Source organism: Hemitrygon akajei, chromosome 7, assembly GCF_048418815.1.
Source record: "Hemitrygon akajei chromosome 7, sHemAka1.3, whole genome shotgun sequence".
Taxonomy (NCBI): Eukaryota; Metazoa; Chordata; class Chondrichthyes; order Myliobatiformes; family Dasyatidae; genus Hemitrygon; species Hemitrygon akajei.
In genome coordinates, this window is record NC_133130.1 from 130,126,656 (window position 1) to 130,152,127 (window position 25,472).

Consider the following 25,472-nt stretch of genomic DNA (forward strand, 5'->3'; position numbering starts at 1 on the left):
CAGTAGAGGAGGCCATGTACTGAAATGTCAGAATGGGATTGGGAATGGGAAGTAAAGTTGAAATAGGTGGGCAGCGGGATAGCCTGCTTTTTGTGATATCGATACGCAACAGCCTCTCTGGACTCTGGATTGGGGATTACCAAATGTTATGTGGTTTTTCTTGTGTGGTCTGTTTTGTGCTTTTTCGTGATATCATTCCGGAGAACGTTGTCTCATTTTTTAACTGCATTGTATTTGTGGTTTATAAATGACAATAAACTGAATCTGAATCTGGATGGAGTGAAGGTGCTCGATAAAGCGGTTGCCCAATCTACATCAGGTCTCACCGATATACAGGAGGCCACACCCCGAGCATCAGAAACAGTAGATGACCCTAACAGACTCACAGGCGAAGTGTCACCTCACCTGGAAGGATTGTTTAGGGCCCTGAATAGTAGTGAGGGAGGTGGTGTAGGGGCAGGTATGACACTTGTTCCACTGCAAAGCAAATAATAGGAGGGAGATCAGTGGGGAGGGATGAATGCACAAGGGAGTTGTGTAGGGAGCGATCCCTGCAGAAAGTGGAAAGTGGGGGTGGGAAAGATGTGCTTGGCAGTGGAATCCCTTTGGAGACGGCAGAAGTTACAGAAAATTATGTGCTGGATGCAGAAGCTACTGGAGTGGTAGGTGAGAACAAAAAGAACCCTATCCCTGGCAGCGTGAGGATGGGGTGAGGGTAGATGTGCGTGAAATGGAAGAGATGCAGGTGAGGATAGCATTGATCCTGGAGAGAGGGAAGCCCCTTTCTTTGAAGAAGGAGCTACTTCTGCTACACAAATTTTAAAAAAGCTTACCAAGGATGAATATCGAGCTATGCCCTTTGGCAGGAGAGGCTCGGCAGCAGCAGCAACTTCAGCAATGTCCTTTCTTGGTCTCCTGCCTTCCACTGGGTTGGTATTCACTCGCTCTGCTACTCTGCACTGGTCAACACTCAGCAAGGAATCAATCGCCACCTCTTGCTCTAGACAGCCAAAATCAGCGGCAAACTCTTCTTCTATTTCTGAAATATAGAAATTCAGCAGTTTCCTCACTGAAATGAGGTGCAACAGACCCAGTTTTTTAAATCAATCTTTATTTGCAGACTAATTATCATCACTTAGAATTTACACTATGCAAGGTGTTACAATGTACCTTCATCATCCTCATAGTCATCATCTTCACTGTCTGAAGAATCTGGAATTGGCCATTCAAAGTTTTCAGAATAAGCACCAGCATACTGTCGAACCAGGTCTTCCAGAGGCATTTCAGCTGCAAGCAAATTAAGAAATAATTGCAAGAAAAGGAAAAAGGCAATCAGCCCCTCAGGTGTGCTCCATCTTTCAATAAGCTCCTGGCTGTTAACCCAATTCCATTTGATCATTTTAGCTCCATTTCCTTCTGTTACTTTATTTTAACAAAAACCTATCACACTCAACTCCATTCATTCCTCAGTTTCAATCACTTACTGAGGAATGGATGACTAGATTTTGATCCCTTGTGTGAAGAAGTTGTTTTAACTCTAATTTCCTCAATTGATAAAATGATGATTAAGGTGACTTCATTTCCTCTCCAGAGGAAAATGTTTCCACAAATCAATCTGAGCCCTTTAAGATTCTAAAAACTGCAAATCAACACCCAACCTTCTAAGCTCATTGTTAAAATAGAACATCACAGTACAGGCCCTTCAGTCCACGATGTGCCAACTTTTAACTTGCTTTAGGATCAGCCTAACCCCTCCTTCCCACAGAGCCCTCCATTTTTCTATCATTCAGGTGTCTATCAAATGTCTCTTAAATGTCCCTAATGTATCTGCCTCTACCACCACCTCTGGCAGGGTATTCCATGCATTCACGACTCTCTTGAGAAAAACCTCTCTAATATCTCCCTCACCAGATTACAAGGCACTGGAGCACAATGAGGCCCTTTGTCCAATAGTGCCTGCTGTGCCATTCCATCATGGCTGATTTATTATCCCTCTCAACCTCATTCTCCTGCCTTTGATGCCCTGCCTGTTCTCTTGATATAACATGTATCCTTGAATGTTAAGCTTCAAACTATGATCTTCTTTCAGCCATGACTCAGTGATGCCCACAACGTCATTCTTGCCAATCACTGAGTTACAAGATCATCTACTTTATTCTGTATACCATGTACATTCAAATACAGGCAGCCCCCATTTTTGAACATTTGCTTTACGACAACTCGCTGTTACAAAAGACCTACATTAGTACCTGTTTTTGCTAACCAAAGAGAATTTCCGCTTTTACAAAAAAAAGATGCCCAATTTATACGTGTGTTTATCCCGAGAAAGACTACCATGACAATGAAGCCTTGTGCGGGCAGTTGTGTGTGCATGCGTGTACGTGCCTATTTTTTTCTGCAAATCGATTTTGGCTTGGTGTCTCCCGATTCTGGTAAGTGACACCACACCGTACATACAATATTTCTACTTTATATAGGCTGTATATTTATCATATTATTCCTGCTTTTACTATATGTTCGCGTTATTTTAGATTTTATGTGTTATTTGGTATGATTTGGTAGGTTATTTTTGGGTCTGGAAACGGTCAAAAATTTTTCCCATATAAATAAATGGTAATTGCTTCTTCGCTTTACGACATTTCGGCTTACAAAAGGTTTCATAGGAACGCTCTACCTTCGGATAGCGGGGGAAACCTATATAACACCTTCAGTCCTATATCCGTCATCTTTTTCGATTTTGCCTCCAAATCATCCCACTAAATGCAATTTTGCCCTTTCATCTACCTGTCCTCCTTCACAGTCTCAGTCTCACTGCACATTTGAATACCAACTGCTCCACCCTCAGCCCTATCACTCCAGTTCCTATCCCCCTGACAAATTAGTGTATGCTTTCCTCTAATCACTGTAAAATTATCACCTCTTGTATGGGCTCCGGAAAAATTCTCTGGCTGTACACTCTATCTATGCCTCGTGTTGGAACTGTGAACAAAGTCACTAGAGAGACACTGAAGCTAGTGAATATAGAAGTGTTTTATTCAGCAAAAACAAGCAACATGCATATATTGAAACATTCTTGGAAAAAAAGGCCTCCCCAACCCAATATTACATGGCATTTTGTATGATAACGATCAAAGGTAACAGCAGGACAATTCTGTAATTACAATGCATCTACAATGCTTCCTTTGAATTACAGAATTTTCAAATACCTCCCTCCTCACATCCAAATTCCAAAAACCCAAAATAAATATTAATCCCTGCTGACTCTAGGCCACATTCATGAATATGCAGGCATCTGAGGTCTAAATGAAATGTTTCTGTTTGCCATTGATCCCAACCAGTGGCTCCAAGAAACCCATTGTTCAGGACAAACACGAGGTAATCTGCAGATGCTGGAAATTCAAACAACACACACAAAATGCTGGTGGAACACAGCAGGCCAGGCAGCATCTATAGGGAGAAGCGCTGTCAGGTCTTTGAAGGGTCTCGGCCTGAAACGTCGACAGCGCTTCTCCCTATAGATGCTGCCTGGCCTGCTGTGTTCCACCAGTATTTTGTGTCCATTGTTCAGGGCTGTGCTTTAAATTCAATCTGCAATCCATATTCAAATCAGAATGGCTGCTGTTGAAATTAATATATGCTATATACCCTAACTCCAGAATACACCCTAACTCCTCTGAACATCTTACAGAGTATATCTCTATCAAATCACCTCACGTGCTCCTTTGTACCACATAGAATAGCCCTGACTCACTCAGCCTATCCTCCAATCCGGGCAGCATCCTGGTAAATCTCTGTACCCTCTCCAAAGCTTCCAAATCCTTTCTATAATGAGGCGACCAGAACTGAACACAATACTACAAGTGTGGTCTAACCAGGGCTTTATCTTACATTATCTTGCACTCTTGAACTGAACCAAGAGGTTGCTTAACATCAGATGCCCTGAGGATACGACTCTGCTACTTGCCTTTGTAGCAAGTCTCTGTTGCATCCTCATCCACAACTAGTAATTCTTTGATTCCTGTAACTTTAACAACAAAAGTGCTATGATTACCTTGCTTAGCCAAGTCTGCCAGTTCAGTTTGATGGTCAACAGTGCCTTCAATAGCTTCCTGTTCTTCAATGGTTTCCTCACAGTCTTCTACTGAAAGTGAATGTAGTAACAGTTTTAATTCCATCTGCAGACAGGTATTAATACAAATAAGGGCTGGCAACAGCCGATTCCTTCAAGACTGCAACCTTGCTGGGCTGTGTGCCTCAACGACCCAGAGAGATGTGCAGGAGCCAGGGCTTTGTGCTTTGGCTCTTGGTAGGGACACGCATGTTAGATAGGTCAAAGAGTAGAGGAGGGGCTAAGAGTGGTCCACAGATTGGCCAGGTTCAGGAGTTCAGCTCAGGGCTGGAACCCTGACTGGTAAAACAAATTTGTTACGGAAGCAGCAATGAAGAATCCTTCTACATCTGAGTGTGATGGCATTCCTGAGTCCCCACGAATGGCTGACAGCAGTAAAAACCGAGAAGAAGCTACTGAAGTTCTGAACACCGCCAGAGATGGAGGACTTTCACTGCTGCCCTAAACACCAGCAGCGTAACGGACAGCAAGTTAGTAGTAATAGCCAACGGTCAACAAACCTGAATCCCCAGCATCACTAGATTTTTTTCTGCTCTCGTTACCCAATGGATCCTATAAAATAAAAATGTAATGTCACCTGAGACACCCATGATTCTTGAATTTTAAGTAATTACAAGGATTGCAACACAATTTTTCACTAATCTGCTGATGATCTGAATTACCTTTCCACAATAACAGTCTCCTATCAGGTCAGGTTAAGAAGCAGAAACCAAGGTAAGTCTTCATATTCTTCATTCCACTTTATATGATTCCAAAAATCCTGATCTAACATCATAGGTAATGCCATCCCAGCCAATGAGCACATCCACATGAAATACTGTCGTAGGAAAGCAGCATCCATCATCAGAGAATCCCACCACCCAGGCCATACTCTCTTCTCACTGGTGTCATTAGGAAGAAGGTACAAGAGCCTCAGGACTCACACCACCAGGTTCAAGAGCAGTTACTACCCCTCAACTATCAGGCTCTTGAACAAAAAGTGATAATTAAACTCACTTGCCCATCCATTGAAATGTTCCTACAACTAATGATCTCACTTTAAGGACCCTCTAACTCATTATCTCATGTTCTCGTTATTTATCGCTATTTATTTATATTTGCATTTGCAGTTTGTTGTCTTCTGCACTCTAGTTGATCTTTCATTGGTCCTGTTACAATTACTATTCTATAGATTTGCTGAATATGCCTGCAGGAAAATAAATTTCAGGGTTGCATATGGTGACATACATGTACTCTGATAATAAACCTTACTTTGAACTTTGAAATAGTTCATTATGGCAATGGTCCAATTGAGAACTTACTGTGTCACTCTGCTTTTCTGACAGAGGCCATGAAGAGAGAGAAATTTGATCTGGAAAAGAAGAAATGAATGTTATATTTAATAGATTTTAAACAACTGCACATTTAATATTTTGCACTTTGCCTTGACTTGCCAAAAGGAAAACCAACAACTTTAAATAAATGCTGAGTACTTCCTTAACCTTTGCTTGATGTCCCCTTTCGTAAAAGTATTGCTTTCTTTCTTTGTTCCTCCATGTAAAGCTGCAATTTGACTTCCACAACCTGTTAAAGAGAAAAATAGTCTTATTACCATTCCATACGCAAGGCATTCTCTGCATTAGGCAACTGTGCCGCAAAAAAATTACTGAAAGGTGGATCAGATTTGATGGGCCAAATAGCCTAATTCTGTTCCTATGTCTTCAGCCATAAGACATAGGAGCATAATCAGGCTATTTGTCACATTGAGTCTGCTCCGCCATTCCATCATGGTTGACTTATTATCCCTGTCAACCCCCATTATCTTGCCTTTTCCCCATAACATTAGATACCCTGACTAATCAAGAACCTATCAACCTCCGTTTTAAATATACCCAATGACTTGGCTTCCACAACCACCTGTGGCCATAAATTCCACAAATTCACCACCATCTGGTGAAAGAAATTCCACCTCTTCTCTGTTCTAAATGGATGCCCCTCTATTCCAGGGGTTCCCAGCCTTTTTTATGCCATGTACACCTGCCATTAACCAAGTGGTCCATGGACCCCAAAATGGGAACCCTACTCTATTCTGAAGCTGTACCCTCTGATCCAAGACTCCCCCCACTACAGAAAACATTCTCTCAACATCCACTCTATCTCAGTCTTTCAATACTCTACGGGTTTCTTATGGTCTAAAAGATATTTTCTCACTGTCAGAGATTATTTCCAAAATGCTGCATATCCAAGAGGTTTTCTTCCTTACATTAACCCACATTTGTTGTAGAAAATAATATGCCAAAGCATGTTTCACAGAGGACTATTCAAACGCATAGAGAAGCCTGAGTTAATATGGAGATAATAGAGTCAAGAGATGAGGTCTCACAAAGGAGGGAGATTTAGGGGGAATTTCAGAGCAAGTTCAAGGAAGATATGTTTCCCATTCACACTGGGCTTTCCAGAGCTGTCTATGAAACACAAACTTCAAGTTAGCAAAGACGGCTAATGGGACTTTCACATTTCCCCTTCAATATTTTATTGGGGTCAAGCAGATGAAGGAAACAAATCTATTAATTTTCACCATCAGCTCATCACACTGCGTTCAACTCAGTAATAGTTTCAGCTTCAGGCTTAATGGGATTTAATATGCTGAACAGCAAATTTATTATTGGCTACTTCATCCTTCTTGAAAAACTGCCTGGTTATAATCAATTCAACAGTAGATCATTAAATCAAATACATAAGAGGTACTGCAGATGTTGGAAATCCAGAACAATACACACAATGTGCTGGAGGAACTCAGCAGATCAGGCAGCACCTATGGATGGGAATAAACATTTGACATTTCAGGACCAGACTCTTCATCAAGACCTGAAATGTTGACTGTTTATTCCCATCCACAGATACTGCCTGACTTGCTGAGCTCCAGCATTTTGTGTGTGTTGCTCTAGGTTTAGAACATGGGACCATAAGACACAAGAGCAGAATTAGGCCACTTGGCCCATTGACTCTGCTCCTCCATTTCATCATGGATGATTCATTTCCCTCTCAACCCCTATCTCCTGACTTCTCCCCATATCCTTTCACACCCTGTCTAATCAAGAACCTATCAACCTCCACCTTAAATGCATCCTGTGACCTGGCCTCCACAGACATCTGTGGCAACGAATTCCACAGATTCACTGCCCTGTGACTCAAAAAATTCTTTCTTATCTCTTGTTTGAAATGAACATCCCTATATTTTGAGGCTGTGCCCTCTGGTCCTAGAATCCCCCAACAAAGGAAACTCCTCTCCACATCTACTCTACCTTGGCTTTTCAACATTCAATCAGTTTCAATTAGATCACCACTCTTTCTTCTAAATTCCAGCAAGTATAGGCCCAGAGCCATCAAATGCTGCTCATACATTAACCCCTTCAATCCCAAAATCATTCTCATGAACCTACTCTAGATCCTCTCCAATGCCAATACCGTACATCCTTTTGTAAATAAAGGGCCCAAAACTACTCATAATACTCTAAGTAAGGCCTTGACAGTGCCTCATACAGCATCAGCATTACAGTCTTGCTTTTATATTCTAGTCCTCTCAAAATGAAGGCTAACATTGCATTTGCTTTCCTCACCACTGACTAAACCTGCAAATTAACCTTTACAGAATCGTGCACATGGACTCCCATCCTTTGCAGTTTAGATTTTTGACTTTTCTCCCCATTAGAAAATGGTCTATGCTTTCATTCCTTCAGTCAAAATGCATAACCATACATCTCTCAACACTGTATTCTATTCGCCACCTCTTTGCCTATTTTCCTAATTCATCTAAGTCCTTCTGCAGTTTCTCTGCTACACCTACCTTCATATCATCTACAAACTTGGTCACAAAGCCATCAATTTTGTCATTCATATCATTGACATACAATGTAAAAAGAAGTGGTTCCAACACAGACCCCTGTCACAAGCAGCCAAACTGAAGAGCATTCCTTTATACCAATTCTTTACCTCCTGCCAATCAGCCAATGCTCTAAGCATACTAGCATCTTTCCTATAATACTCTGGGGTTTTATCTTGTTTAGCAGCCTCATCTGCAGCACCTCATCAAAAGCCTTCTGAAAATCCAAGTACACAACAGCCACTGATTCTCCTTTGTCTATCCTGCTTGTTATTTCTTCGAAGAATTCCAACAGATTTATCAGGCAGAATTAAACCTTGCTAGCCAGAATAGCCTAGCCTATTCTGTCCTGTGCTTCCAGTGCTCTGAAAGCTCATCCTTAATAATCAATCCCAACATTTTCACAACCACTGAGGTTAGGCTAACTGGCCTATAATTTCCTTTGTTCTGTCTCCCTCCCTTCTTGAACAATCAAGTGACATTTGCAGTTTTCCAGTCCTTAGGAACCATGTTATAATCTATTGATTCTTGGAAGATCATTACTATTGTCTCCACAATCTTTAAAGCTACCTCTTTCAGAACCCTGGGTGTAGTCCATCAGGTCCAGGTGACTTACCTACCTTCAGGTCTTTCAGTTTCCCAAGGACCACTAGTAACAGCCACTACACTCACTTCTACCCCTTGACACTCCTGAACTTCCAGCATATTACTAGCGTTTCCCACAGTGAAAACTGATGCAAAATACGTATTCAGTTTGTCCGCCGTTTCCTTGTCCACTATTACTTCCTCTCCAGCATAATTTTCCAGCAATCCACTATCTACTCTCGACTCTCTTTTACTCTTATTATATCGGAAAAATATTTGGTATCAGTTTTGATATTATTGGCTAATATTCACATTTCAACATTCCCCCTCCACATTTGTTTTTTTTTATATAGTTGCCTCCTGTTGATATTTTGGAAATTTCCCAATCCTCTAACTCCCCACTATTTTTTGCTCTATTATATGTCCTCCATTGCCTTTATGTTGGCTTTGACTTATCTTGTCAGCCATTGTTGTGTCATCCTGCCTTTAGGATACTTCCTCTTTTTAGGATTTATCTATCCTGCACCTTCCTAATTGCTTCCAAAAATTCTGGCCATTGCTGCTCTGCTGTCATCCCTGCCAGTGTCTCTTTCCAATCAACTTTGGGCAGTTCCACCCATACCCCTATAATTCCCATTACTCTACTGTACAGTTGGCCCCCCTTATCCGCGAGTTCCGCATCCGCGAATCAAGAAAACCTGGAAGTGCTCTTCCAGCACTTGTTGTTCGAGCATGTACACTTTTTTCCTTGTCATTATTCCCTAAACAATGCAGTATAACAACTATTTTACATAGCATTTATATTGTATTAGGTATTATAAGTAATCTAGAGATGATTTAAAGTATATGGGAAGATGTGCGTGGGTTATCATGAATCAGTATCGAAAAAAATCTGAAGTTCTCTTACTAAGTAAGTCGGAGCAGGTACATCCAGTATTATTTAGCGTCAGTTAGTCAAACATTTGTCTTAGTATATAGTATATGTTTTAGCTTTCTATGCATATAAAACACTTAAGAACGTATGTTTCAGCACCGGGGACATGCCGAGTTGATGTGGAGGATCAAAAACTCAAAACCCCAAAACCCAATAATTAAACCACTGCGTTGCTTAGTAACAATTGTAGCTTTCATCGGGTCAGGGCCTTTCTCATTTTATCCTTTAAAATTGTTCCGATCGTTGACCAACGTAGCCTAACGCTTTTACAATGACTGATGGCGTTTCACCTCTTTCTGATCGCTTTATTATTTCCACTTTATTTTCAATCGTGATCATGATTATTTTCGTGAACAGAAACACTGCGGATTCAGAGCTCCACCGCCAGGTCCTAATGTCCACCGCAGTGAGACGGGTTGAATAAGGGACTTGAGCATCCGCGTTTTTTGGTATCCGCAAGGGGTCCCGAAACCAATCCCTCGCGGATAAGGAGGGCCGACTGTATAACTATTACACATGACTTTAGCTGCTCCCTCTCAAATTGCAGGGTGAATTCTATTATATTATGACTAATGATTCCTGAGGGTTTCATTACCTTAGTTCCCTATTCATACCCAGTTCATTACACAACACCCAATCCAGAACTGCTAATCCCCTAGTGGGTTCAACCAAAAGCTGTTCCAAAAAGGCATCTCAATAGACAATAGACAATAGACAATAGGTGCAGGAGTAGGTCATTCGGCCCTTCGAGCCAGCACCGCCATTTAATGTGATCATGGCTGATCATCCACAATCAGTAACCCGTTCCTACCGTCTCCCCATATCCCTGGACTCCGCTATCTTTAAGAGCTCTATCTAACTCTTTCTTGAAAGCATCCAGAGAATTGGCTTCCACTGTCTTCTGGGCAGAGCATTCCATAGATCCACAACTCTCTGGGTGAAAAAGTTTTTCCTCAACTCTGTTCTAAATGGCCTACCCCTTATTCTTAAACTGTGGCCTCCGGTTCTGGACATCGGGAACATGTTTCCTGCCTCGAGCGCGGCCAATCCCTTAATAATCGTATATGTTTCAATCAGATCCCCTCTCATCCTTCTAAATTCAAGTGTATACAAGCCCAATCGCTCCAATCTTTCAACATATGTCAGTCCCGCCATCCCGGGAATCAACCTCGTGAACCTACGCTGCACTCCCTCAATAGCAAGAATGTCCTTCCTCAAATTTGGAGACCAAAACTGAACTCCATGTATGGACCATACAAGAACTCCATGTATGGACCATACTCCATGTATGGTCTCACCAGGGCCCTGTACAACTGCAGAAGGACCTCTTTGCTCCTATACTCAACTGCCCTTGTTATGAAGGCCAACATGCCATTAGCTTTCTTCACTGCCTGCTCTACCTGCATGCTTACTTTCAGTGACTGATGAACAAGGACACCGAGATCTCATTGCACTTCCCCTTTTCCTAACTTGACACCGTAATCAGATAGTAATCTACCTTCCTGTTCTTGTCACCAAAGTGGATAACCTCACATTTATCCACATTAAACTGCATCTGCCCACTCACCCAACCTGTCCAAGTCACCCTGCATTCTCCGAACATCCTCCTCATATTTCACACTACCACCCAGCTTTGTGTCATCTGCAAATTTGCTAATGTTACTTTTAATCCCTTCATCTAAATCATTAATCTACATTGTAAACAGCTGCAGTCCCAGCACCGAGCCTTGTGGTACCCCACTAGTCACTGCCTGCCATTCTGAAAAGGACCTGTTAATCCCTACTCTTTGTTTCCTGTCTGCCAACCAATTTTCTATCCACGTTAGTACCCTACCCCCAATACCATGTGCTCTAATTTTGCCCACTAATCTCCTATGTGGGACCTATTAAAGGCTTTCTGAAAGTCCAGGTACACTACATCCACTGGCTCTCCCTTGTCCATTTTCATAGTTACATCCTCAAAAAATTCCAGAAGATTAGTCAAGCATGATTTCCCCTTATCCTGTTACTGCTATCCAAATCTCAGAAGCATTCCACAAATTTTCTCTTGGGATCCAGCAGCAACTTGATTTTCCCCAATCTATCTGCATATTGAAATTCCCCGTGACTAACATAACAATGCCTTTGCAATATTTTTCCATCTCCCACTGAAATCTGTAGACCACATCCTGGCTACTATTTGGACTTTCATCAGGATCTTCTTATCCTTGCTGCTTCTTGGCTCTTCCCACAACGATTCTACATCTTCCAATCCTATGTCACCTCTTTCTAAAGATATGATTTAATTTTTTACCAGTAGTGCCACTCTTCCTCCTCTGCCTACCTGCCTGTCCTTTCGATAGGTGGTGTATCCTTGGATATTAAGCTTCTAACTACAATTGTCTTTCAGCTATAACTCGGTGATACCCACAACCTCATATATACCAATCATTAAGTGTACCACAACTTAATCTACCTTATTCACTATACTGCAAATATAACAGCTTCAGTCTTGTATTGGTCACCCTTTTCAATTTTGTCAACTTTTTCACTGCAAGCCATCCACTGACTGCAATTTTACGCTTATCAGCTGCCTGTCCTTTCTGACAGTCTCACTATACACTACCTGTTTGTAAACCAACATTCCTTTCTTCAGCCCTATCACTCCAGTTCTCATCCTCCTGCCAAATTAGTTTAAACCTTTTCCAATAGCTCTAGCAAACCTGCCCCCAAAAATACTGACCCCCTCGGGTTCAGGTGTAACCTGTCCCTTTTGTATAGGTCATACTTTCCACAGAAGAGATCCAAATGATCCACAAATCTGAAACGCTGCCCCTTGCACCAGTTCCTTGGTTACACAGTCATCTGCCTAATCATCCTACTCTTGGTCTCAATGGTGCGTGGCACAGAGTGCGATTCAGAAATTGTTACCCTGGAGGTCCTGCTTTTCAGCTTGCTATCTAGCTCTCTAAATTCTCTCTTTTCGACCTCCTCCTTCGCATGTCACTGGTACTAATATGTACCATGAAATAATATTTCCAGCATCTGCAGAATTTCCTGTTTATCAATTAGCTAAAGCTTTAAGGAACATATTGAAGAAGAAAAGGCAGAAGGGCTTTGGGAAGGAAGCACAGAGCTTAAGATCTAAACATAGTGAGTGTTATTAACTGAGGATGCACAGTAAGTACCATAAAGTACATGATCAAGTGTCAATAACAGAGGCAAACGGCACCATAATGGCTAAACTTCACTTTGATTCAAAACTTCTCACAATCAAAGTATCTCACACATGCTGTCAGTCACTAACATTAACACTTCAAGTGAAATAATGGATCTGTACATTACATCTACACTTACTAGAACATCTCCTCCACAATCTCCAACAGCTCAGACCCCTGCTCTACTCGCTTTACACCTATGACTGTGTGGCTAAGCAAAGCTCCAACACCATATACTAGTTTGCTGATGACACCACTGTTGTGGGCCATATCAAAGGTGGTAATGAATTGGCATACAGGAACAACCTCTCACTCAATTTCAGCAAGAGCAAAGAACTACTTGTAGACTTCAGGAGACAGAAACCAGAGGTCTATGAACGAAGTCCTCATCAGAGGATCAGAAGTGGAGTGGGACAGTAACTTTAAATTACTGAGTGTTGCTATCTCAGAGGACCAGTTCTGGACCCATCATGTTAATGTAATTGCAAAGAAAGCACAGCAGCACTTTTACTTCCTTAGGATTCTGCAGAGATTGGGCATGACATCAAAAACCATGACAAACTTCTATAGATGTGTGGTGAAAACTGTATTGACTGGTTGCGTTACAGCCTGGTATGGGAACACCAATACCTTTAAACAGAAAATCCTGAAAATGGTAGTGGATTTAGATCATGTGTAAAGCCCTCCCAACCACTGAGCACATCCACATGAAATGCTGTTCTAGGAAAGCAGCATCCATCATCAGAGATCCCCACCACCCAGGCCCTACTCCTTCCTCACTGCTGCCATCGTATAGAAGGTTTGCACCACATGACTCGCACCAACAGGTTCAAGAACAGTTACTACACCACAACCATCAGGCTCTTGAATACAAAAAGATAACTACACTCATCTCTTGAGATGTTCCCACAACCAATGGTCTTACTTTAAGGCTCTTTATCTTGTTATTTTATGTTCTCAATTGTTTATTACTATTTATTTATATTTGTACTTGCACACTTTGTTGTCTTCTGCACTCTGATCTTTCAGTGTTCCTATGTCTAGTTACTATTCTTTTGATTTGCTGAGTCTGCTCTCAGGAAAAAGAATCTCAGGGTTGTATATGGTAGCATGTATGTACTCTGATAATAAATTTTACTTTGAATGTATCCAATTTGGGATTAAATAATGTTTTTTTTTATTGTAAAATCTTCACATATTTTACCTTCTCGATATTACGCCAAAAGTGCAACACTTCTCTTGCGACCAAGGCCGCTTTTCTTCTTAATTTGGCGTGTTCTTCTCTCTTGGCTCGTTCTTCATTCAGCTTCTGTTCTTCGTGATGACGTACAACAGTTCGTGCAAGCTGGTTACAAAAAACAATGGCTGAATAGTTTGCAAAATCTGTATTTCCACACAACATAAAAAGGAACAATGATTAAGTTTAATACTTTTATTACCAATAATACTTCCAAACATTATTTTCCTCCCATGCTCATGTTCTCAATATGTATTGCTTATATTTGTTGTTATTATTTCTTCTTTTGTACTTGTAGTTTGTTGTCTTCTGCACTTTGGTTGAATGCCCTAGTTGGACAATCTTTAATTGATTCTGTTATGGTTATTATTCTATAGATTTATTGAGTATGCCCACAAGAAAATGAATCTCCGAGTTGCATATGGTGACATACAAGTACTTTGATAATAAATTTACTTGGAACTTTAATTTCAACCCATATTTACTTTGACTGAATTGCTGTGCTTCCCAATATGACATCAGCCAATGCACCTCAACGGATGTTGGATGTGTTATTTATTTAGAGATACAGTACAGAACAGGCCCTTTTGGCCCAACGAACCACACCGACCAGCAACCCATTTATTTAACTAATCATGGGACAATTTACAATGATCAATTAACCTATCAACCAGCACGTCTTTGGACTGTGGGAGGAAACCAGAGCACCCGGAAGAAACACACACGATCATGAGGGCAAATACAAGAACTGCTTACAGAGGAGGCCGGAACTGAACTCCCAATTCCAAAGCCCCAAGCTGTAATAGTGTCATGTGAACTGCTACACTATATTGGTATCTGAGGAAGGCATACAAGAATGTATAAACACACATTCTTCGGTTCTTTGAGGCTGGACACACAATTACCTTTTTGGCAATGCCCATCTTCCACCTCCTTTCTTGAGCAAAATCTGCCGCCATCCACTGCATTTCTTCCAGCAAGTAGTCCCAGTGAGATTTTGGCCGGGGTGCTTCCTGGAGTCGTGGTAGCCTTCTCATTGACCACAACCCTTCTTTCCTCAGCTCTGAAATCCTTTGGTGTATCTGGTTTTCCTAATAGTGAAACGAGTGAAGGAGGATACAGGCAGATGAGAGGTTGGGCAAAGTGCAGGCTCACTTTGGAAACTCGAGTATTTACATCACAGAGTACAGTTTGAGTTACCACACTACCTGAAGAGTGTTGGAGCAATAGGGAGTATGCAAAGAGAATCACAAGGATGTTATCTGCTGTGTGGACAGCTGTAGTTATAAGGAGAAATTAGATAAAATGCTTTTCTTCTCATTGGAAAGGCTGAGGGTGACCTGATAGGACAGAGTTTCCCAACCTGGGTTCCACAGACCCCTCTGATAAACGTAGGGGTCCAAGGCATAAAAAAACAGCTGAGAACCTTTGTTATGGAGATTTATAAAATTATGAAGGGTGTTGATAAGATGGATAGTCAGATTCTTTCTCCCCAATTTAAAAGTACAGGGCAAAGGTTTAAGGTGAAAAAGAAGAAATACAAGGCAGATCCAAGGGGTAATATTTTACCCACGCAGAGAAGGTGGTGGAAACAACTATTAAAAGGTATTTAGACATGTACTTGGATTGGAAAGGCTCAGAGGGACACAGGCCTAACACGGATAAATGCCATTCCAGCAACATCCACATTTAAACATACCCGTATTTCAAACAAAATAAAATGTGCAAATCCCCTTTTTGCTTTTCCGAAGCATAAAACTTACTCCTTACACCCCCTTTGAAATTACCCCCTCTCATCTTAAATGCATGCCCTCTGGTATTAGACATTTCAACCCTGGGAAAAAGTACCTATCACTCTGTGTGGGGGAAAAAAAACTCACACCTTACATCTCCTGTGCAGTTACCCCCTCACCTTAAATTCATGCCCTCTGGTATCCGATATTTAACCCTGGAAAAAAGATACTAGCTGTCTGCTCTATCTATGCCTCTCATAATCTTATAAATCTTTATCAGATCTCCCCTCAGGCTCTGCCACTTCAGAGAAAACAACCCATATTTATCTAGCCTCTCATAATCACACATGCCCTCTGAACCAGGCAGCATCCTGGTAAACCTCTTCTGCACCCTCCACAAAGCCCTGACATCCTTCCTCTAATGGGGCAATACTCCAGTTGCGGCCCAACTTGTTTTATAAACTTTCAACATAACTTCTGACTTTTGAAATCAATGCCTCATCTAATAAAGGCAAGCATGCCATATGCTTTCTTAACCACCTTCTTGTTTAAGTTTTTTCAATACCAAGGAATGCAAGGGATAAAGGGTTAGTAAGATAAATGAAAAGACATGACCTTACTAAACATGGAGCATTTGAATAGCCTAACCTGCTTCACTTCTTGCATTCTTCTTGTTGACAAACACTGTAATTGAGACACAGTTAAAGGCCCGAACTACAAACACCGTACCCACCTGTTTGACTTGTTCAACAACTTTATCTTGTGCATTCGTAGTGTTTTCCTGTGAAGCTAGTGTTGAATTCTGTAGTACCACTTGGGCCTTCGGCGGTGCTATAGCAGATAAGCTAACCAACCCTTGAGGCTTGGACTGCAAAATGGGCGATGATGGCCGATTAGTCAACGGCTGATGTGCAGGAGCAGAGGAAACTGTCCCTGAAAGGGTCACTTGTGGCGCAGATGAGGTAGGCTGTGAGTTGGCTATCAGTCGTTGGCATGCTTGGCCGGTCTCACTTGTTGATCGCATCAACGTCACAGTCTAGATGAAATAAAAGAATACACACAACAAAGAGAAATCCACGTATTCTACACAAGCTGCAACGTCACTGGTAAATTGGACTGCTTACACTGCCAAAACACTTGCACAAGCATATCTGAAGGATGCAGGGCAATGTAACACGGAATTGATACCAAATCGGGGGGGGGAAGGAAAATCCAAAATGAATTTCATTGAAGTTTTACAGGAGAGGGACATATGTGGAAGTATTTCATAACTAGGGAAAGAAAAATCACTATTTTCCACAAGCGGTAAGGTTGATCAACTCCTCCACCCATTAACTCCACCACTACTTTGTTTCCCATCAGTCACCTTATGAACAGCCTAGCATCACATCATAGACATACAATCTTAGTTATTTATTGAGGTACAGTGCACGCTGCCAGCAACCCATCGATTTAAAGCTAGCCTAATCACAGGACAGGTTACAATGATCAATTAACCTACCAACCAGTGGGTCTCTGGACGGTGGGAAATCCACATGCTCATAGGGAAAACATAGAAACTCCTTACAGGCAACAGCAGGAATTGAACCCAAGTCGCCTGTACTGTAAAGTGTTGTGTTAACCACTATGCTATCATGCCATCAAATCTATGAATATAAGCTTTCTAATGTATTTATATCTTTTTTTAAATTATTGATAGTGTTCTTTATTTATTGTTTTTTTTGTGCTGCATTGGATCTGAGACACAATTATTTTGTTCTCCTTACACTTGTGTGCAGGAAATGAGATAAAGCAATCTTGAATTGCCAAAGGACCAGACAGGGCAATGAAATTGGAAAACCAATTTGTGATCGAGTCTGAGGAAAGGGGTAGTTTACAGTCAGTATAAATGGGTGTTTGATAGTCAGTGTGGGGTCACTGGAACTGTTTCCATGTTTAATCACACACTGACTCTACAATAAGTGATGTAGGTGGGGAAAAGGTGACGAATGAAACAGACTTGCCAGTGGAAGAGTTAAAACCCTAATGCTAAAAAATGAGCTACAAGAATGGAATGGCTGATTATACAAAACTATGTAAGTTTGAAACTTAAAACCTTTAGCCCAAATCTCTAATTTTTTCTTATTCTGACAAAGAATTGAATTTGTTTCTCCTTCTACAAACACTGCCTGATCCACTTCGTATTTCTGTCACCTTCTTCTATAATCTCTTCCTGCAAAGATAGCGTGGGTCAGCGATGCTTTGCAGGCAGCTAAAAATACAACTAACAGTTCTACTAAATATACTTTTTCAGTACTGTAATCACTGCAAACCACAGCCTATAATTTCCCACTAGGTGTACTTTTGATACGAGCTGGTATTTTTGTGGTTTCCTGAAATATTCAGCCAACTGGACTCTCAAGTATGCAGGTACAGCCGTGGTAGCAATTGTTGGAGTGAACTCGAGGCTGGATTGAAGCAGTGGGGCTAAGGCCCAAGAGCAAAATACGAACCAAAGTTTAGCTGATTTAAGTGTCTAGCATTAAGGCACTGAGGCAGAGGGTGAAGGACAAACTGATATTCAGCTCACTACTCTGTGAGGCTTGACACACCTGAGCACTGAACTGATTCTGTAGCTACAGCCTGCAGTCATCAGCACTCGCCTCAGTGCTGAAGCTGGCTCAGCAGCTATGGCCTGCAGTCATCAAGCTCCATGACTGGCTGCAGCTCTGAACTAGCGACGTGGCTGTGGACTTACCGTAATTGCAGGGACACTCTGGGCAATGTTTGGGGTATTGTATGGTTGCTTTTTTTTAATTGTTTACACAATTTTTTTCTGCAGATTGGATGCTTGTAGGGCTTTTTGTGAATTTTATTGTGTTTCTTTGTTTTATGGCTGCCTGCAAGAGGATGAATCTCAAGGTTGTATATGATATACATACTTTGATAATAAATGTACTTCAAACTTCACATTTCCAGCAGCTTCAGAAAAAATACTTAGTATTATTTAGTGCTGAATGTTAATTTAATACAATGGTTAAGATTTGGAATGTCAAATCTGAAAGATGGTGACTATGGACTCAAGACTTCAAATAAGGTTTTGCTAAACAGTTGATGCATCATCATCATTATCATTAGGTGCCATGTCGTATGATGTAGGCAATCGTGGTCTCATGACCATGATTGTTCTTGGCAGATTTTTCTACAGAAGTGGTTTACCATCGCTGCCTTCTGGGTGATTTCTTTACAAGACGGGTAACCCCAGCCATTATCAATATTCTTCAGAGATTGTCTGCCTGCTGTCAGTGGTCACATAACCAGAACTTGTGATACGTACCGGATGCTCATACGACCATCCATCACCTGCTCCCTTGGCTTCATGTGACCCTGATCAGGGGAGTAGGGGGGAGGGCTAAGCAGGTGCAACACCTTGCCCAAGGGTGACCTGCAGGTTAGTGGAGGGAAGGAGTGCCTTACATCCCCTTTGGTAGAGACTCATCTCTATCCCGCCACCCAAGTTAATGTGTAAACAATTTTTTAAACCTGTATTTTTTGGGAGGAAAAGAGAAATAATGTGGGATTAATTGTTGTTCTACCAAAGAACTGACAGATTTTCCCCATCTTGTCTGCCTCAATCTATTAATAATCTATATTATTTATTTAGTTAATTACTGGCCTTTCGAGTCATGCTGACCAGCAATCCCCTGATTTAATCCTAGCCTAATCACAGGACAATTTTCAACGACAATTAACCTACCAACTGGTATGTCTTTGAACCATGGAAGGAAATCAGAACACCCAGAGGAAACCCTGAAGTTATGAAGAGAATGTATAAACTCCTTCGAGGCAGTGGAGCGAACTGAATCTGGGTCACCTGTACTGTGAAGCACTGTGGTACCATTACGCTCCCTTGCTGCCACATTTACCTACCAGAGTTTTCCAACTCCACTTCTGCTCCCCTCGCCAGCACAAACTGCCTGTCACCTTACACCCCGGCAATCACCACAGACTCCTGTCTCATCACTTCCCCCTTCTCTTTATTCTGGCCATCTTGCCTCTCTACCCCCAGTCCTGTGCAGGATTTATTCCCTAAACGATGACAATTCCTTCCCTCCCCCTTGATCTGCCAAGTTCCTCCAGAACTTCCAGTTCCAGATTCCAGTATCTGCACTCTCTTGTCTCTCCATACACACAGATTTGATGGACTTAGATCAGTTGTTACTATGTCAAGATTCCAAGATCAAATCAGTATCAAATCAACTCAAGTTTAATTATCATTCAAATGTACATGGATACAAAAGAATGAAACAGCGCTCTTCTGGGGCCAAGCTGCAAAACATACACAGCACATTCAAAATAGTGAGCAAAAACAAACATAGTCATGCAAAAAAAAAAACACACATATGTAGCCCAACACCCTGAGCAACATGTCCGGTAAATTGAAGGTACAGCTTCCAGCAGCTTGAGGTCTAATCCTCACTATAATTGAGTCGATGCAACTTCCCCACCGCCTGTTGTGCCACCAAATAAGGGAAACGTGCCGGTGGCATCTTATATTATCGATTTCGAACAGGGTCTCATGAACACAAGACAATCATCCACAGTTACACTGCATGCCACCTTAGTGCATCAACTCCAATGCCTTTCATTGCATTCAAACTGGAAACCAGAAATAGTTTGGGCTGCAGGTCATAAAAACATAAACACAAGAGATTCAACAGATACTGGAAATCCAGAGTAATTCACACAAGGTGGAACTCCGCAGGGGAGGCAGCATCTATGGCAGGAATTTCCAAACTGGGGTCCACAGACCCCTCGGTTAACAGTAGGGGTCCAAGGCATTTGAAAAAAAAGGTTGACAGCTCCTGATCCATGGAAAGGAATAAAGAGTTGGTGTTTTGGGCCAAGACCCTTCAGTACATCTACATGAAATGCTGTTGTAGGAAAGCAGCATCCATTATCAGAGATACCCACCAACCAGCCATACTCTCTTTTCACTGCTGCCATCAGGTAGAAGATACAGGAGCTTCAGGACTCACACCACCATATTAAAGAACAGTTACTATCCCTCAATCATCAGGCTCTTGAACAAAAGGGGATAATTACACTTATCTATTGAGGCTCCCACAAACAATGATACCACTTTAAGGACTCTTGTTATTTCATGCTCTCGTTATTTGTTGCTATTTATTTATATTTGCATTTGCACAGTTTGTGCCTTCTGCACTCTGGCTGATCTTTCATTGATCCTGTTATACTTACTATTCTATAGAGTTGTTGAGTATGCCTGCAGGAAAAATTTACTTACTTAATCAGGACTGGGAAGTAAGGGGGAAGTAGCTAGAATAAAAAGGTGGCAGGAAGGGGGAAGTACAAGCTAGAAGGTGGTAGGTGAAGCCAGGTGAGGAGTGAGGTGAATGGGTGGGTGGAGTGCGGATAAGGTGAGATGCTGAGAGGTGATTGGCAGAGAAGGTAAAGGACTGGAGAAGGAAGAATCTGATAGGACAGGACAGAGGACCATGAGAGAAAGGAAATGAGGAGTACCAAAGGGAGGTGATAGGTAGGTGAGAAGAGAAGGGGCAAGAGGGAAACCAGAAAGATCATAAAAGCAGCTTTTGTTTTTAAAACAGCAAAGTATAAAATGCAAATGCATTCTAAATTATAACAAAGCTGAAATCTAGTTTATTTATGTTGCACAGTAAGCATTATTCATTGCCACAAGTACATTTGATCCAAAGAGGCAGAATATTTACCTGTTGTGGAGGGTGTGCTTGTGACTGTTGAAGTTGTGCTGATGGCTGAGTTTGCATTGGTACATGAAGAGGAGCTTGTACCTGTTGCTGGAGCTGAGACTGGAGCTGAGTCTGAGACTGAGACAAGGAAATGGGCTGCGGCTGGCTCTTGACCTGAAGGAGGTTCTGAGCCGGGGCCTGAGCCTGGAGGATGGGTTGAGGCTGGAGCTGGGTTTCAACCATGTGCTGTTGTGCCAACTGAATGGCGGCTGGGATTGGGGTCAACGGTATAGACGTAGGTCTGGCAGGCAGCTGAGGTGGAGGCGTATGCAGGCTGGCAGCATTCTGCACCGGCGGCCCTTTGGAGGGATCGTACTGCTGATGGCTTTGTTTCTGGCCCGTGAGCTGTATCGTCTGAGGAGTGGGTGGCATTCCACCTGCAGAGACGTTTAAACACAAAGGACATGCAGTCAGTGATGCTTGTTCTTGTCTGAATTCATTCAACTACATCTAGTAAATGGTGAACAAATGCTATCAGCAAAATGTAAAAATATCCACACACAGTGCCAGGCTTTGAAACACCTCCTAACGTCGAAACTACATAATCATAGGCTCTAAAGAAGCAGAAGGAAGGAGGTTATGTAAGGTCTTCATAAAACAATGGTTAGGCAGTGGTAGCAGTTAGCTGTCCAATTCAGGATATAATGCCTTCAATAATCAATCAGAATCAGGTTTAACCTCACCAGCATATGCTGTGAAAATTGTAATACATAATAAAAAATCTATAAATTGCAATAAGTACACTATACAGTACTGTGCAAAAGTTTTAGGCACATATATATAGCTAGGATGCCTAAGACTTTTACACTATGTTGCATTTGTCAATGTGGAGCAAAGAGCAAGTTTATAAAGTGGAGGAAGCAAAGAATGTTGGGAACAACGAGGGTGGACCGCAGTGGGATAGAGAAGAAGTACCAGAAGAAGTAGCCGCACCCAGCACCGAGACTCCAGGCAAGGCCATTTGATTCCAAACAATTGGTTTATTGATCATTACAGAATGCCTCCCTCCCCTCTCCCTTCCCCTTTTCCCAGTCATGATTTCCCTCTCCCTGCCTCCTTCCCACTCACAGCCCACAATAGAAACCCATATCAGCTTCAGGTTTATCATCACTCACATGTCATGAAATTTTCTTTTTTTTTGTGGGAGCAGTATAGTGTAATACATAAAAGTCTTTAGGGACCCAGTATATGTGTCTATGATTTATGTACAGTACTGTATTTATGAAAAATAAATTAAATAAGTAGCACAAATCAAAGGACTACACTAATCAAGTAGGACTAATCAAAATAGGACATACATGGTAAATGGTAGGGCATTGAGGAATGCGGTGATCTAGGAATAATGGTGCATAGTTCCCTGAAGGTGGAATCTCATGTGGATAGGGTGGTGAAGAAAGCTTTTGGTATGTTGGCCTTTATAAATCAGAGCATTGAGTATAGGAGTTGGGATGTAATGTTAAAATTGTACAAGGCATTGGTGAGGCCAAATTTGGAGTATTGTGTACAGTTCTGGTCACCGAATTATAGGAAATATGCCAACAAAATAGAGAGAGTACAGAGGAGATTTACTAGAATGTTACCTGGGTTTCAGCACCTAAGTTACAGAGAAAGGTTGAACAAGTTAGGTTTTTATTCTTTGGAGCGTAGAAGGTTGAGGGGGGACTTGATAGAGGTATTTAAAATTATGAGGGGGATAGACGTAGATAGGCTTTTTCCATTGAGAGTAGGGGAGATTCAAACAAGAGGACATGAGTTAAGAGTTAAGGGGCAAAAGTTTAGGGGTAACATGAGGGGGAACTTCTTTACTAAGAGAGTGGTAGCTGTGTGGAACGAGCTTCCAGCAGAAGTGATAGAGGCAGGTTCGATTTTGTCATTTTAAAAAAAATTGGACAAGTATATAGACAGGAATGGAGGGTTATGGGCTGAGTTCAGGTAGGTGGGACTAGGTGAGAGTAAGCGTTTGGCACAGACTAGAAGGGTCAAGATGGCCTGTTTCCATGTTGTAATTGTTATATGGTTATAAAAGGATTAAAAAAAAAGAGATCATGTTCATATCCATTCAGAAATCTAATTGCATTGAGGAAAAAGCTGGTCTTAAAACACTGAGTGTGTGTCTTCAGGCTCCTGTACCATGGTAGCAAAAGAGGGAATGCCCTGGATGATAGGCGTCCTTGATAATGAATGTCCCCTTTTTATGGCATTGCCTTTTGAAGCTGTCCTCAATGTTGGGGGTGGGGGGAGGGGGTTAGTATCCGTGATGGAGCTGACTGAGGTTTTAGAGCAAGTGCATACATTTACTAGGATTGAAGGAGTTTAGTGATATGTATAGATTGGACAGTTGATGTTTCAGGCAGAGACTTTTCTTCAGTCCTGAATAAGGGTCTCGGCCTGAAACATTGACTCTTTATTCACTTTCATTGCTGTTGCCTGACCTGTTGAGTTCTGCCAGCACTTTGTGTGTTGCTTTCGATTTACAGCATCTGAAGATTTTCTAATATTTATGACTTTAAGGTGATTGGAGGAAAGCTCTTTGTAATGCCCTGATTAAGATTTCCACTGCTATGCTGTAAGGCATTTTATTTTAGCAGTTTTATGCAAAAGCAGTGTGTGTGTCCTGCTGGTGAGTGTTTTGGTTTCAGCTAAAGGAACCACGCTGTCCAACGTAGGAATATTATGTCAGCCAATCAGGATGGTGGGATGGAGAACAGGTTCTTGAGAGAGTTGGGTGGAAAGAGATTACTGATGGACAGTAGTTAGGTTTGTGGTCTTTTGGTGGGAGATGCGAAGAGGAGCAGATCAGGGAAGAAGCCTGTAGAATCCTATCCAAAGGGGAGAACTGAATGCAAGGAGTAGTTCATGGGACGAAGTAGTCCAAGAAGGGAAGTTCTACCTGTGATTGGTGATGAAAATTCAGCGCCCTGAGTAAAGTGGTACACCCAATCACTACAGAAATGAGCACCAACGTTGCTCATGAGCACCAAAGTGCACATTTAGACTGGTTCAACTGTAATGGGCATTTCTTTTTTTTTCTTTTTTTAATTAACTGTTTGATAAAGGTGAAATTGGTAAATACACTTCATTTATAATTTTATGCTGGTGCATGATCTGATATTTCATGGCAACCGATAATTGTGTATGGGCAGTATATACACAGCATTCGCTCAAATTGAGGTTCCTTTAATTGGAATTCCCAACATTCTTGTTTGGTTGAACCCCAAATCATTAACGTAATAGAAAGGAAGGACATTAGCCTGGAGGATGTGGAATCGATATGGGTAGAGCTGCATAACACTAAGGGGCAGAAAACACTGGTGGGAGTTGTGTACAGGCCACCTAACAGTAGTAGTGAGGTTGGGGATAGCATTAGACAGGGAATTAGAAATGCGTGCAATAAAGGAACAGTAGTTATAATGGGTGACTTCAATCTACATATAGATTGGGTGAACCAAATTGGTAAGGGTGCTGAGGAAGAGGATTTCTTGGAATGTATGCGGGATGGTTTTCTGAACCAACATGTTGAGGAATCAACTAGAGAGCAGGCCATTCTAGATTGGGTATTGAGCAATGAGGAAGGGTTAGTTAGCAATCTTGTCGTGCGAGGCACCTTGGGTAAGAGTGACCATAATATGGTGGAATTCTTCATTAAGATGGAGAGTGACATAGTTAATTCAGAAACAAAGGTTCTGAACTTAAAGAAGGGTAACTTTGAAGGTATGAGACGTGAATTAGCTAAGATAGACTGGCAAATGATGCTTAAAGGGTTGACGGTGGATATGCAATGGCAAGCATTTAAAGATCGCATGGATGAACTACAACAATTGTTCATCCCAGTTTGGCAAAAGAATAAACCAGGGAAGGTAGTGCACCCATGGCTGACAAGGGAAATTAGGGATAGTATCAAGTCCAAAGAAGAAACATATAAATTAGCAAAAAAAAGCGGCACACCTGAGGACTGGGAGAAATTCAGAGACCAGCAGAGGAGGACAAAGGGCTTAATTAGGAAATGGAAAAAAGATTATGAGAG

At 41.7% G+C, this 25,472-nt stretch overlaps 1 protein-coding gene across 12 annotated transcripts in view; it reads right to left on the reverse strand.

Annotated features, from left to right (window-relative positions):
* The window catches only part of ep400 (E1A binding protein p400), a 223,349-nt gene that overhangs the window by 135,424 nt on the left and 62,453 nt on the right, over positions 1-25,472 (reverse strand). For 11 of the 12 annotated variants that reach the window (XM_073051939.1, XM_073051949.1, XM_073051946.1 and 8 more), the window contains 10 exons: positions 21,410-21,825; positions 16,411-16,713; positions 14,850-15,035; positions 13,912-14,052; positions 5,611-5,692; positions 5,431-5,480; positions 4,630-4,681; positions 4,052-4,141; positions 1,171-1,287; positions 834-1,039 (listed from right to left, as the gene is read on the reverse strand). In XM_073051939.1, the coding sequence (XP_072908040.1) occupies positions 834-1,039; positions 1,171-1,287; positions 4,052-4,141; positions 4,630-4,681; positions 5,431-5,480; positions 5,611-5,692; positions 13,912-14,052; positions 14,850-15,035; positions 16,411-16,713; positions 21,410-21,825 (1,643 nt within the window). The remainder of the gene's footprint in view (positions 1-833; positions 1,040-1,170; positions 1,288-4,051; positions 4,142-4,629; positions 4,682-5,430; positions 5,481-5,610; positions 5,693-13,911; positions 14,053-14,849; positions 15,036-16,410; positions 16,714-21,409; positions 21,826-25,472) is intronic. The other variant, XM_073051940.1, reaches the window with a different exon arrangement.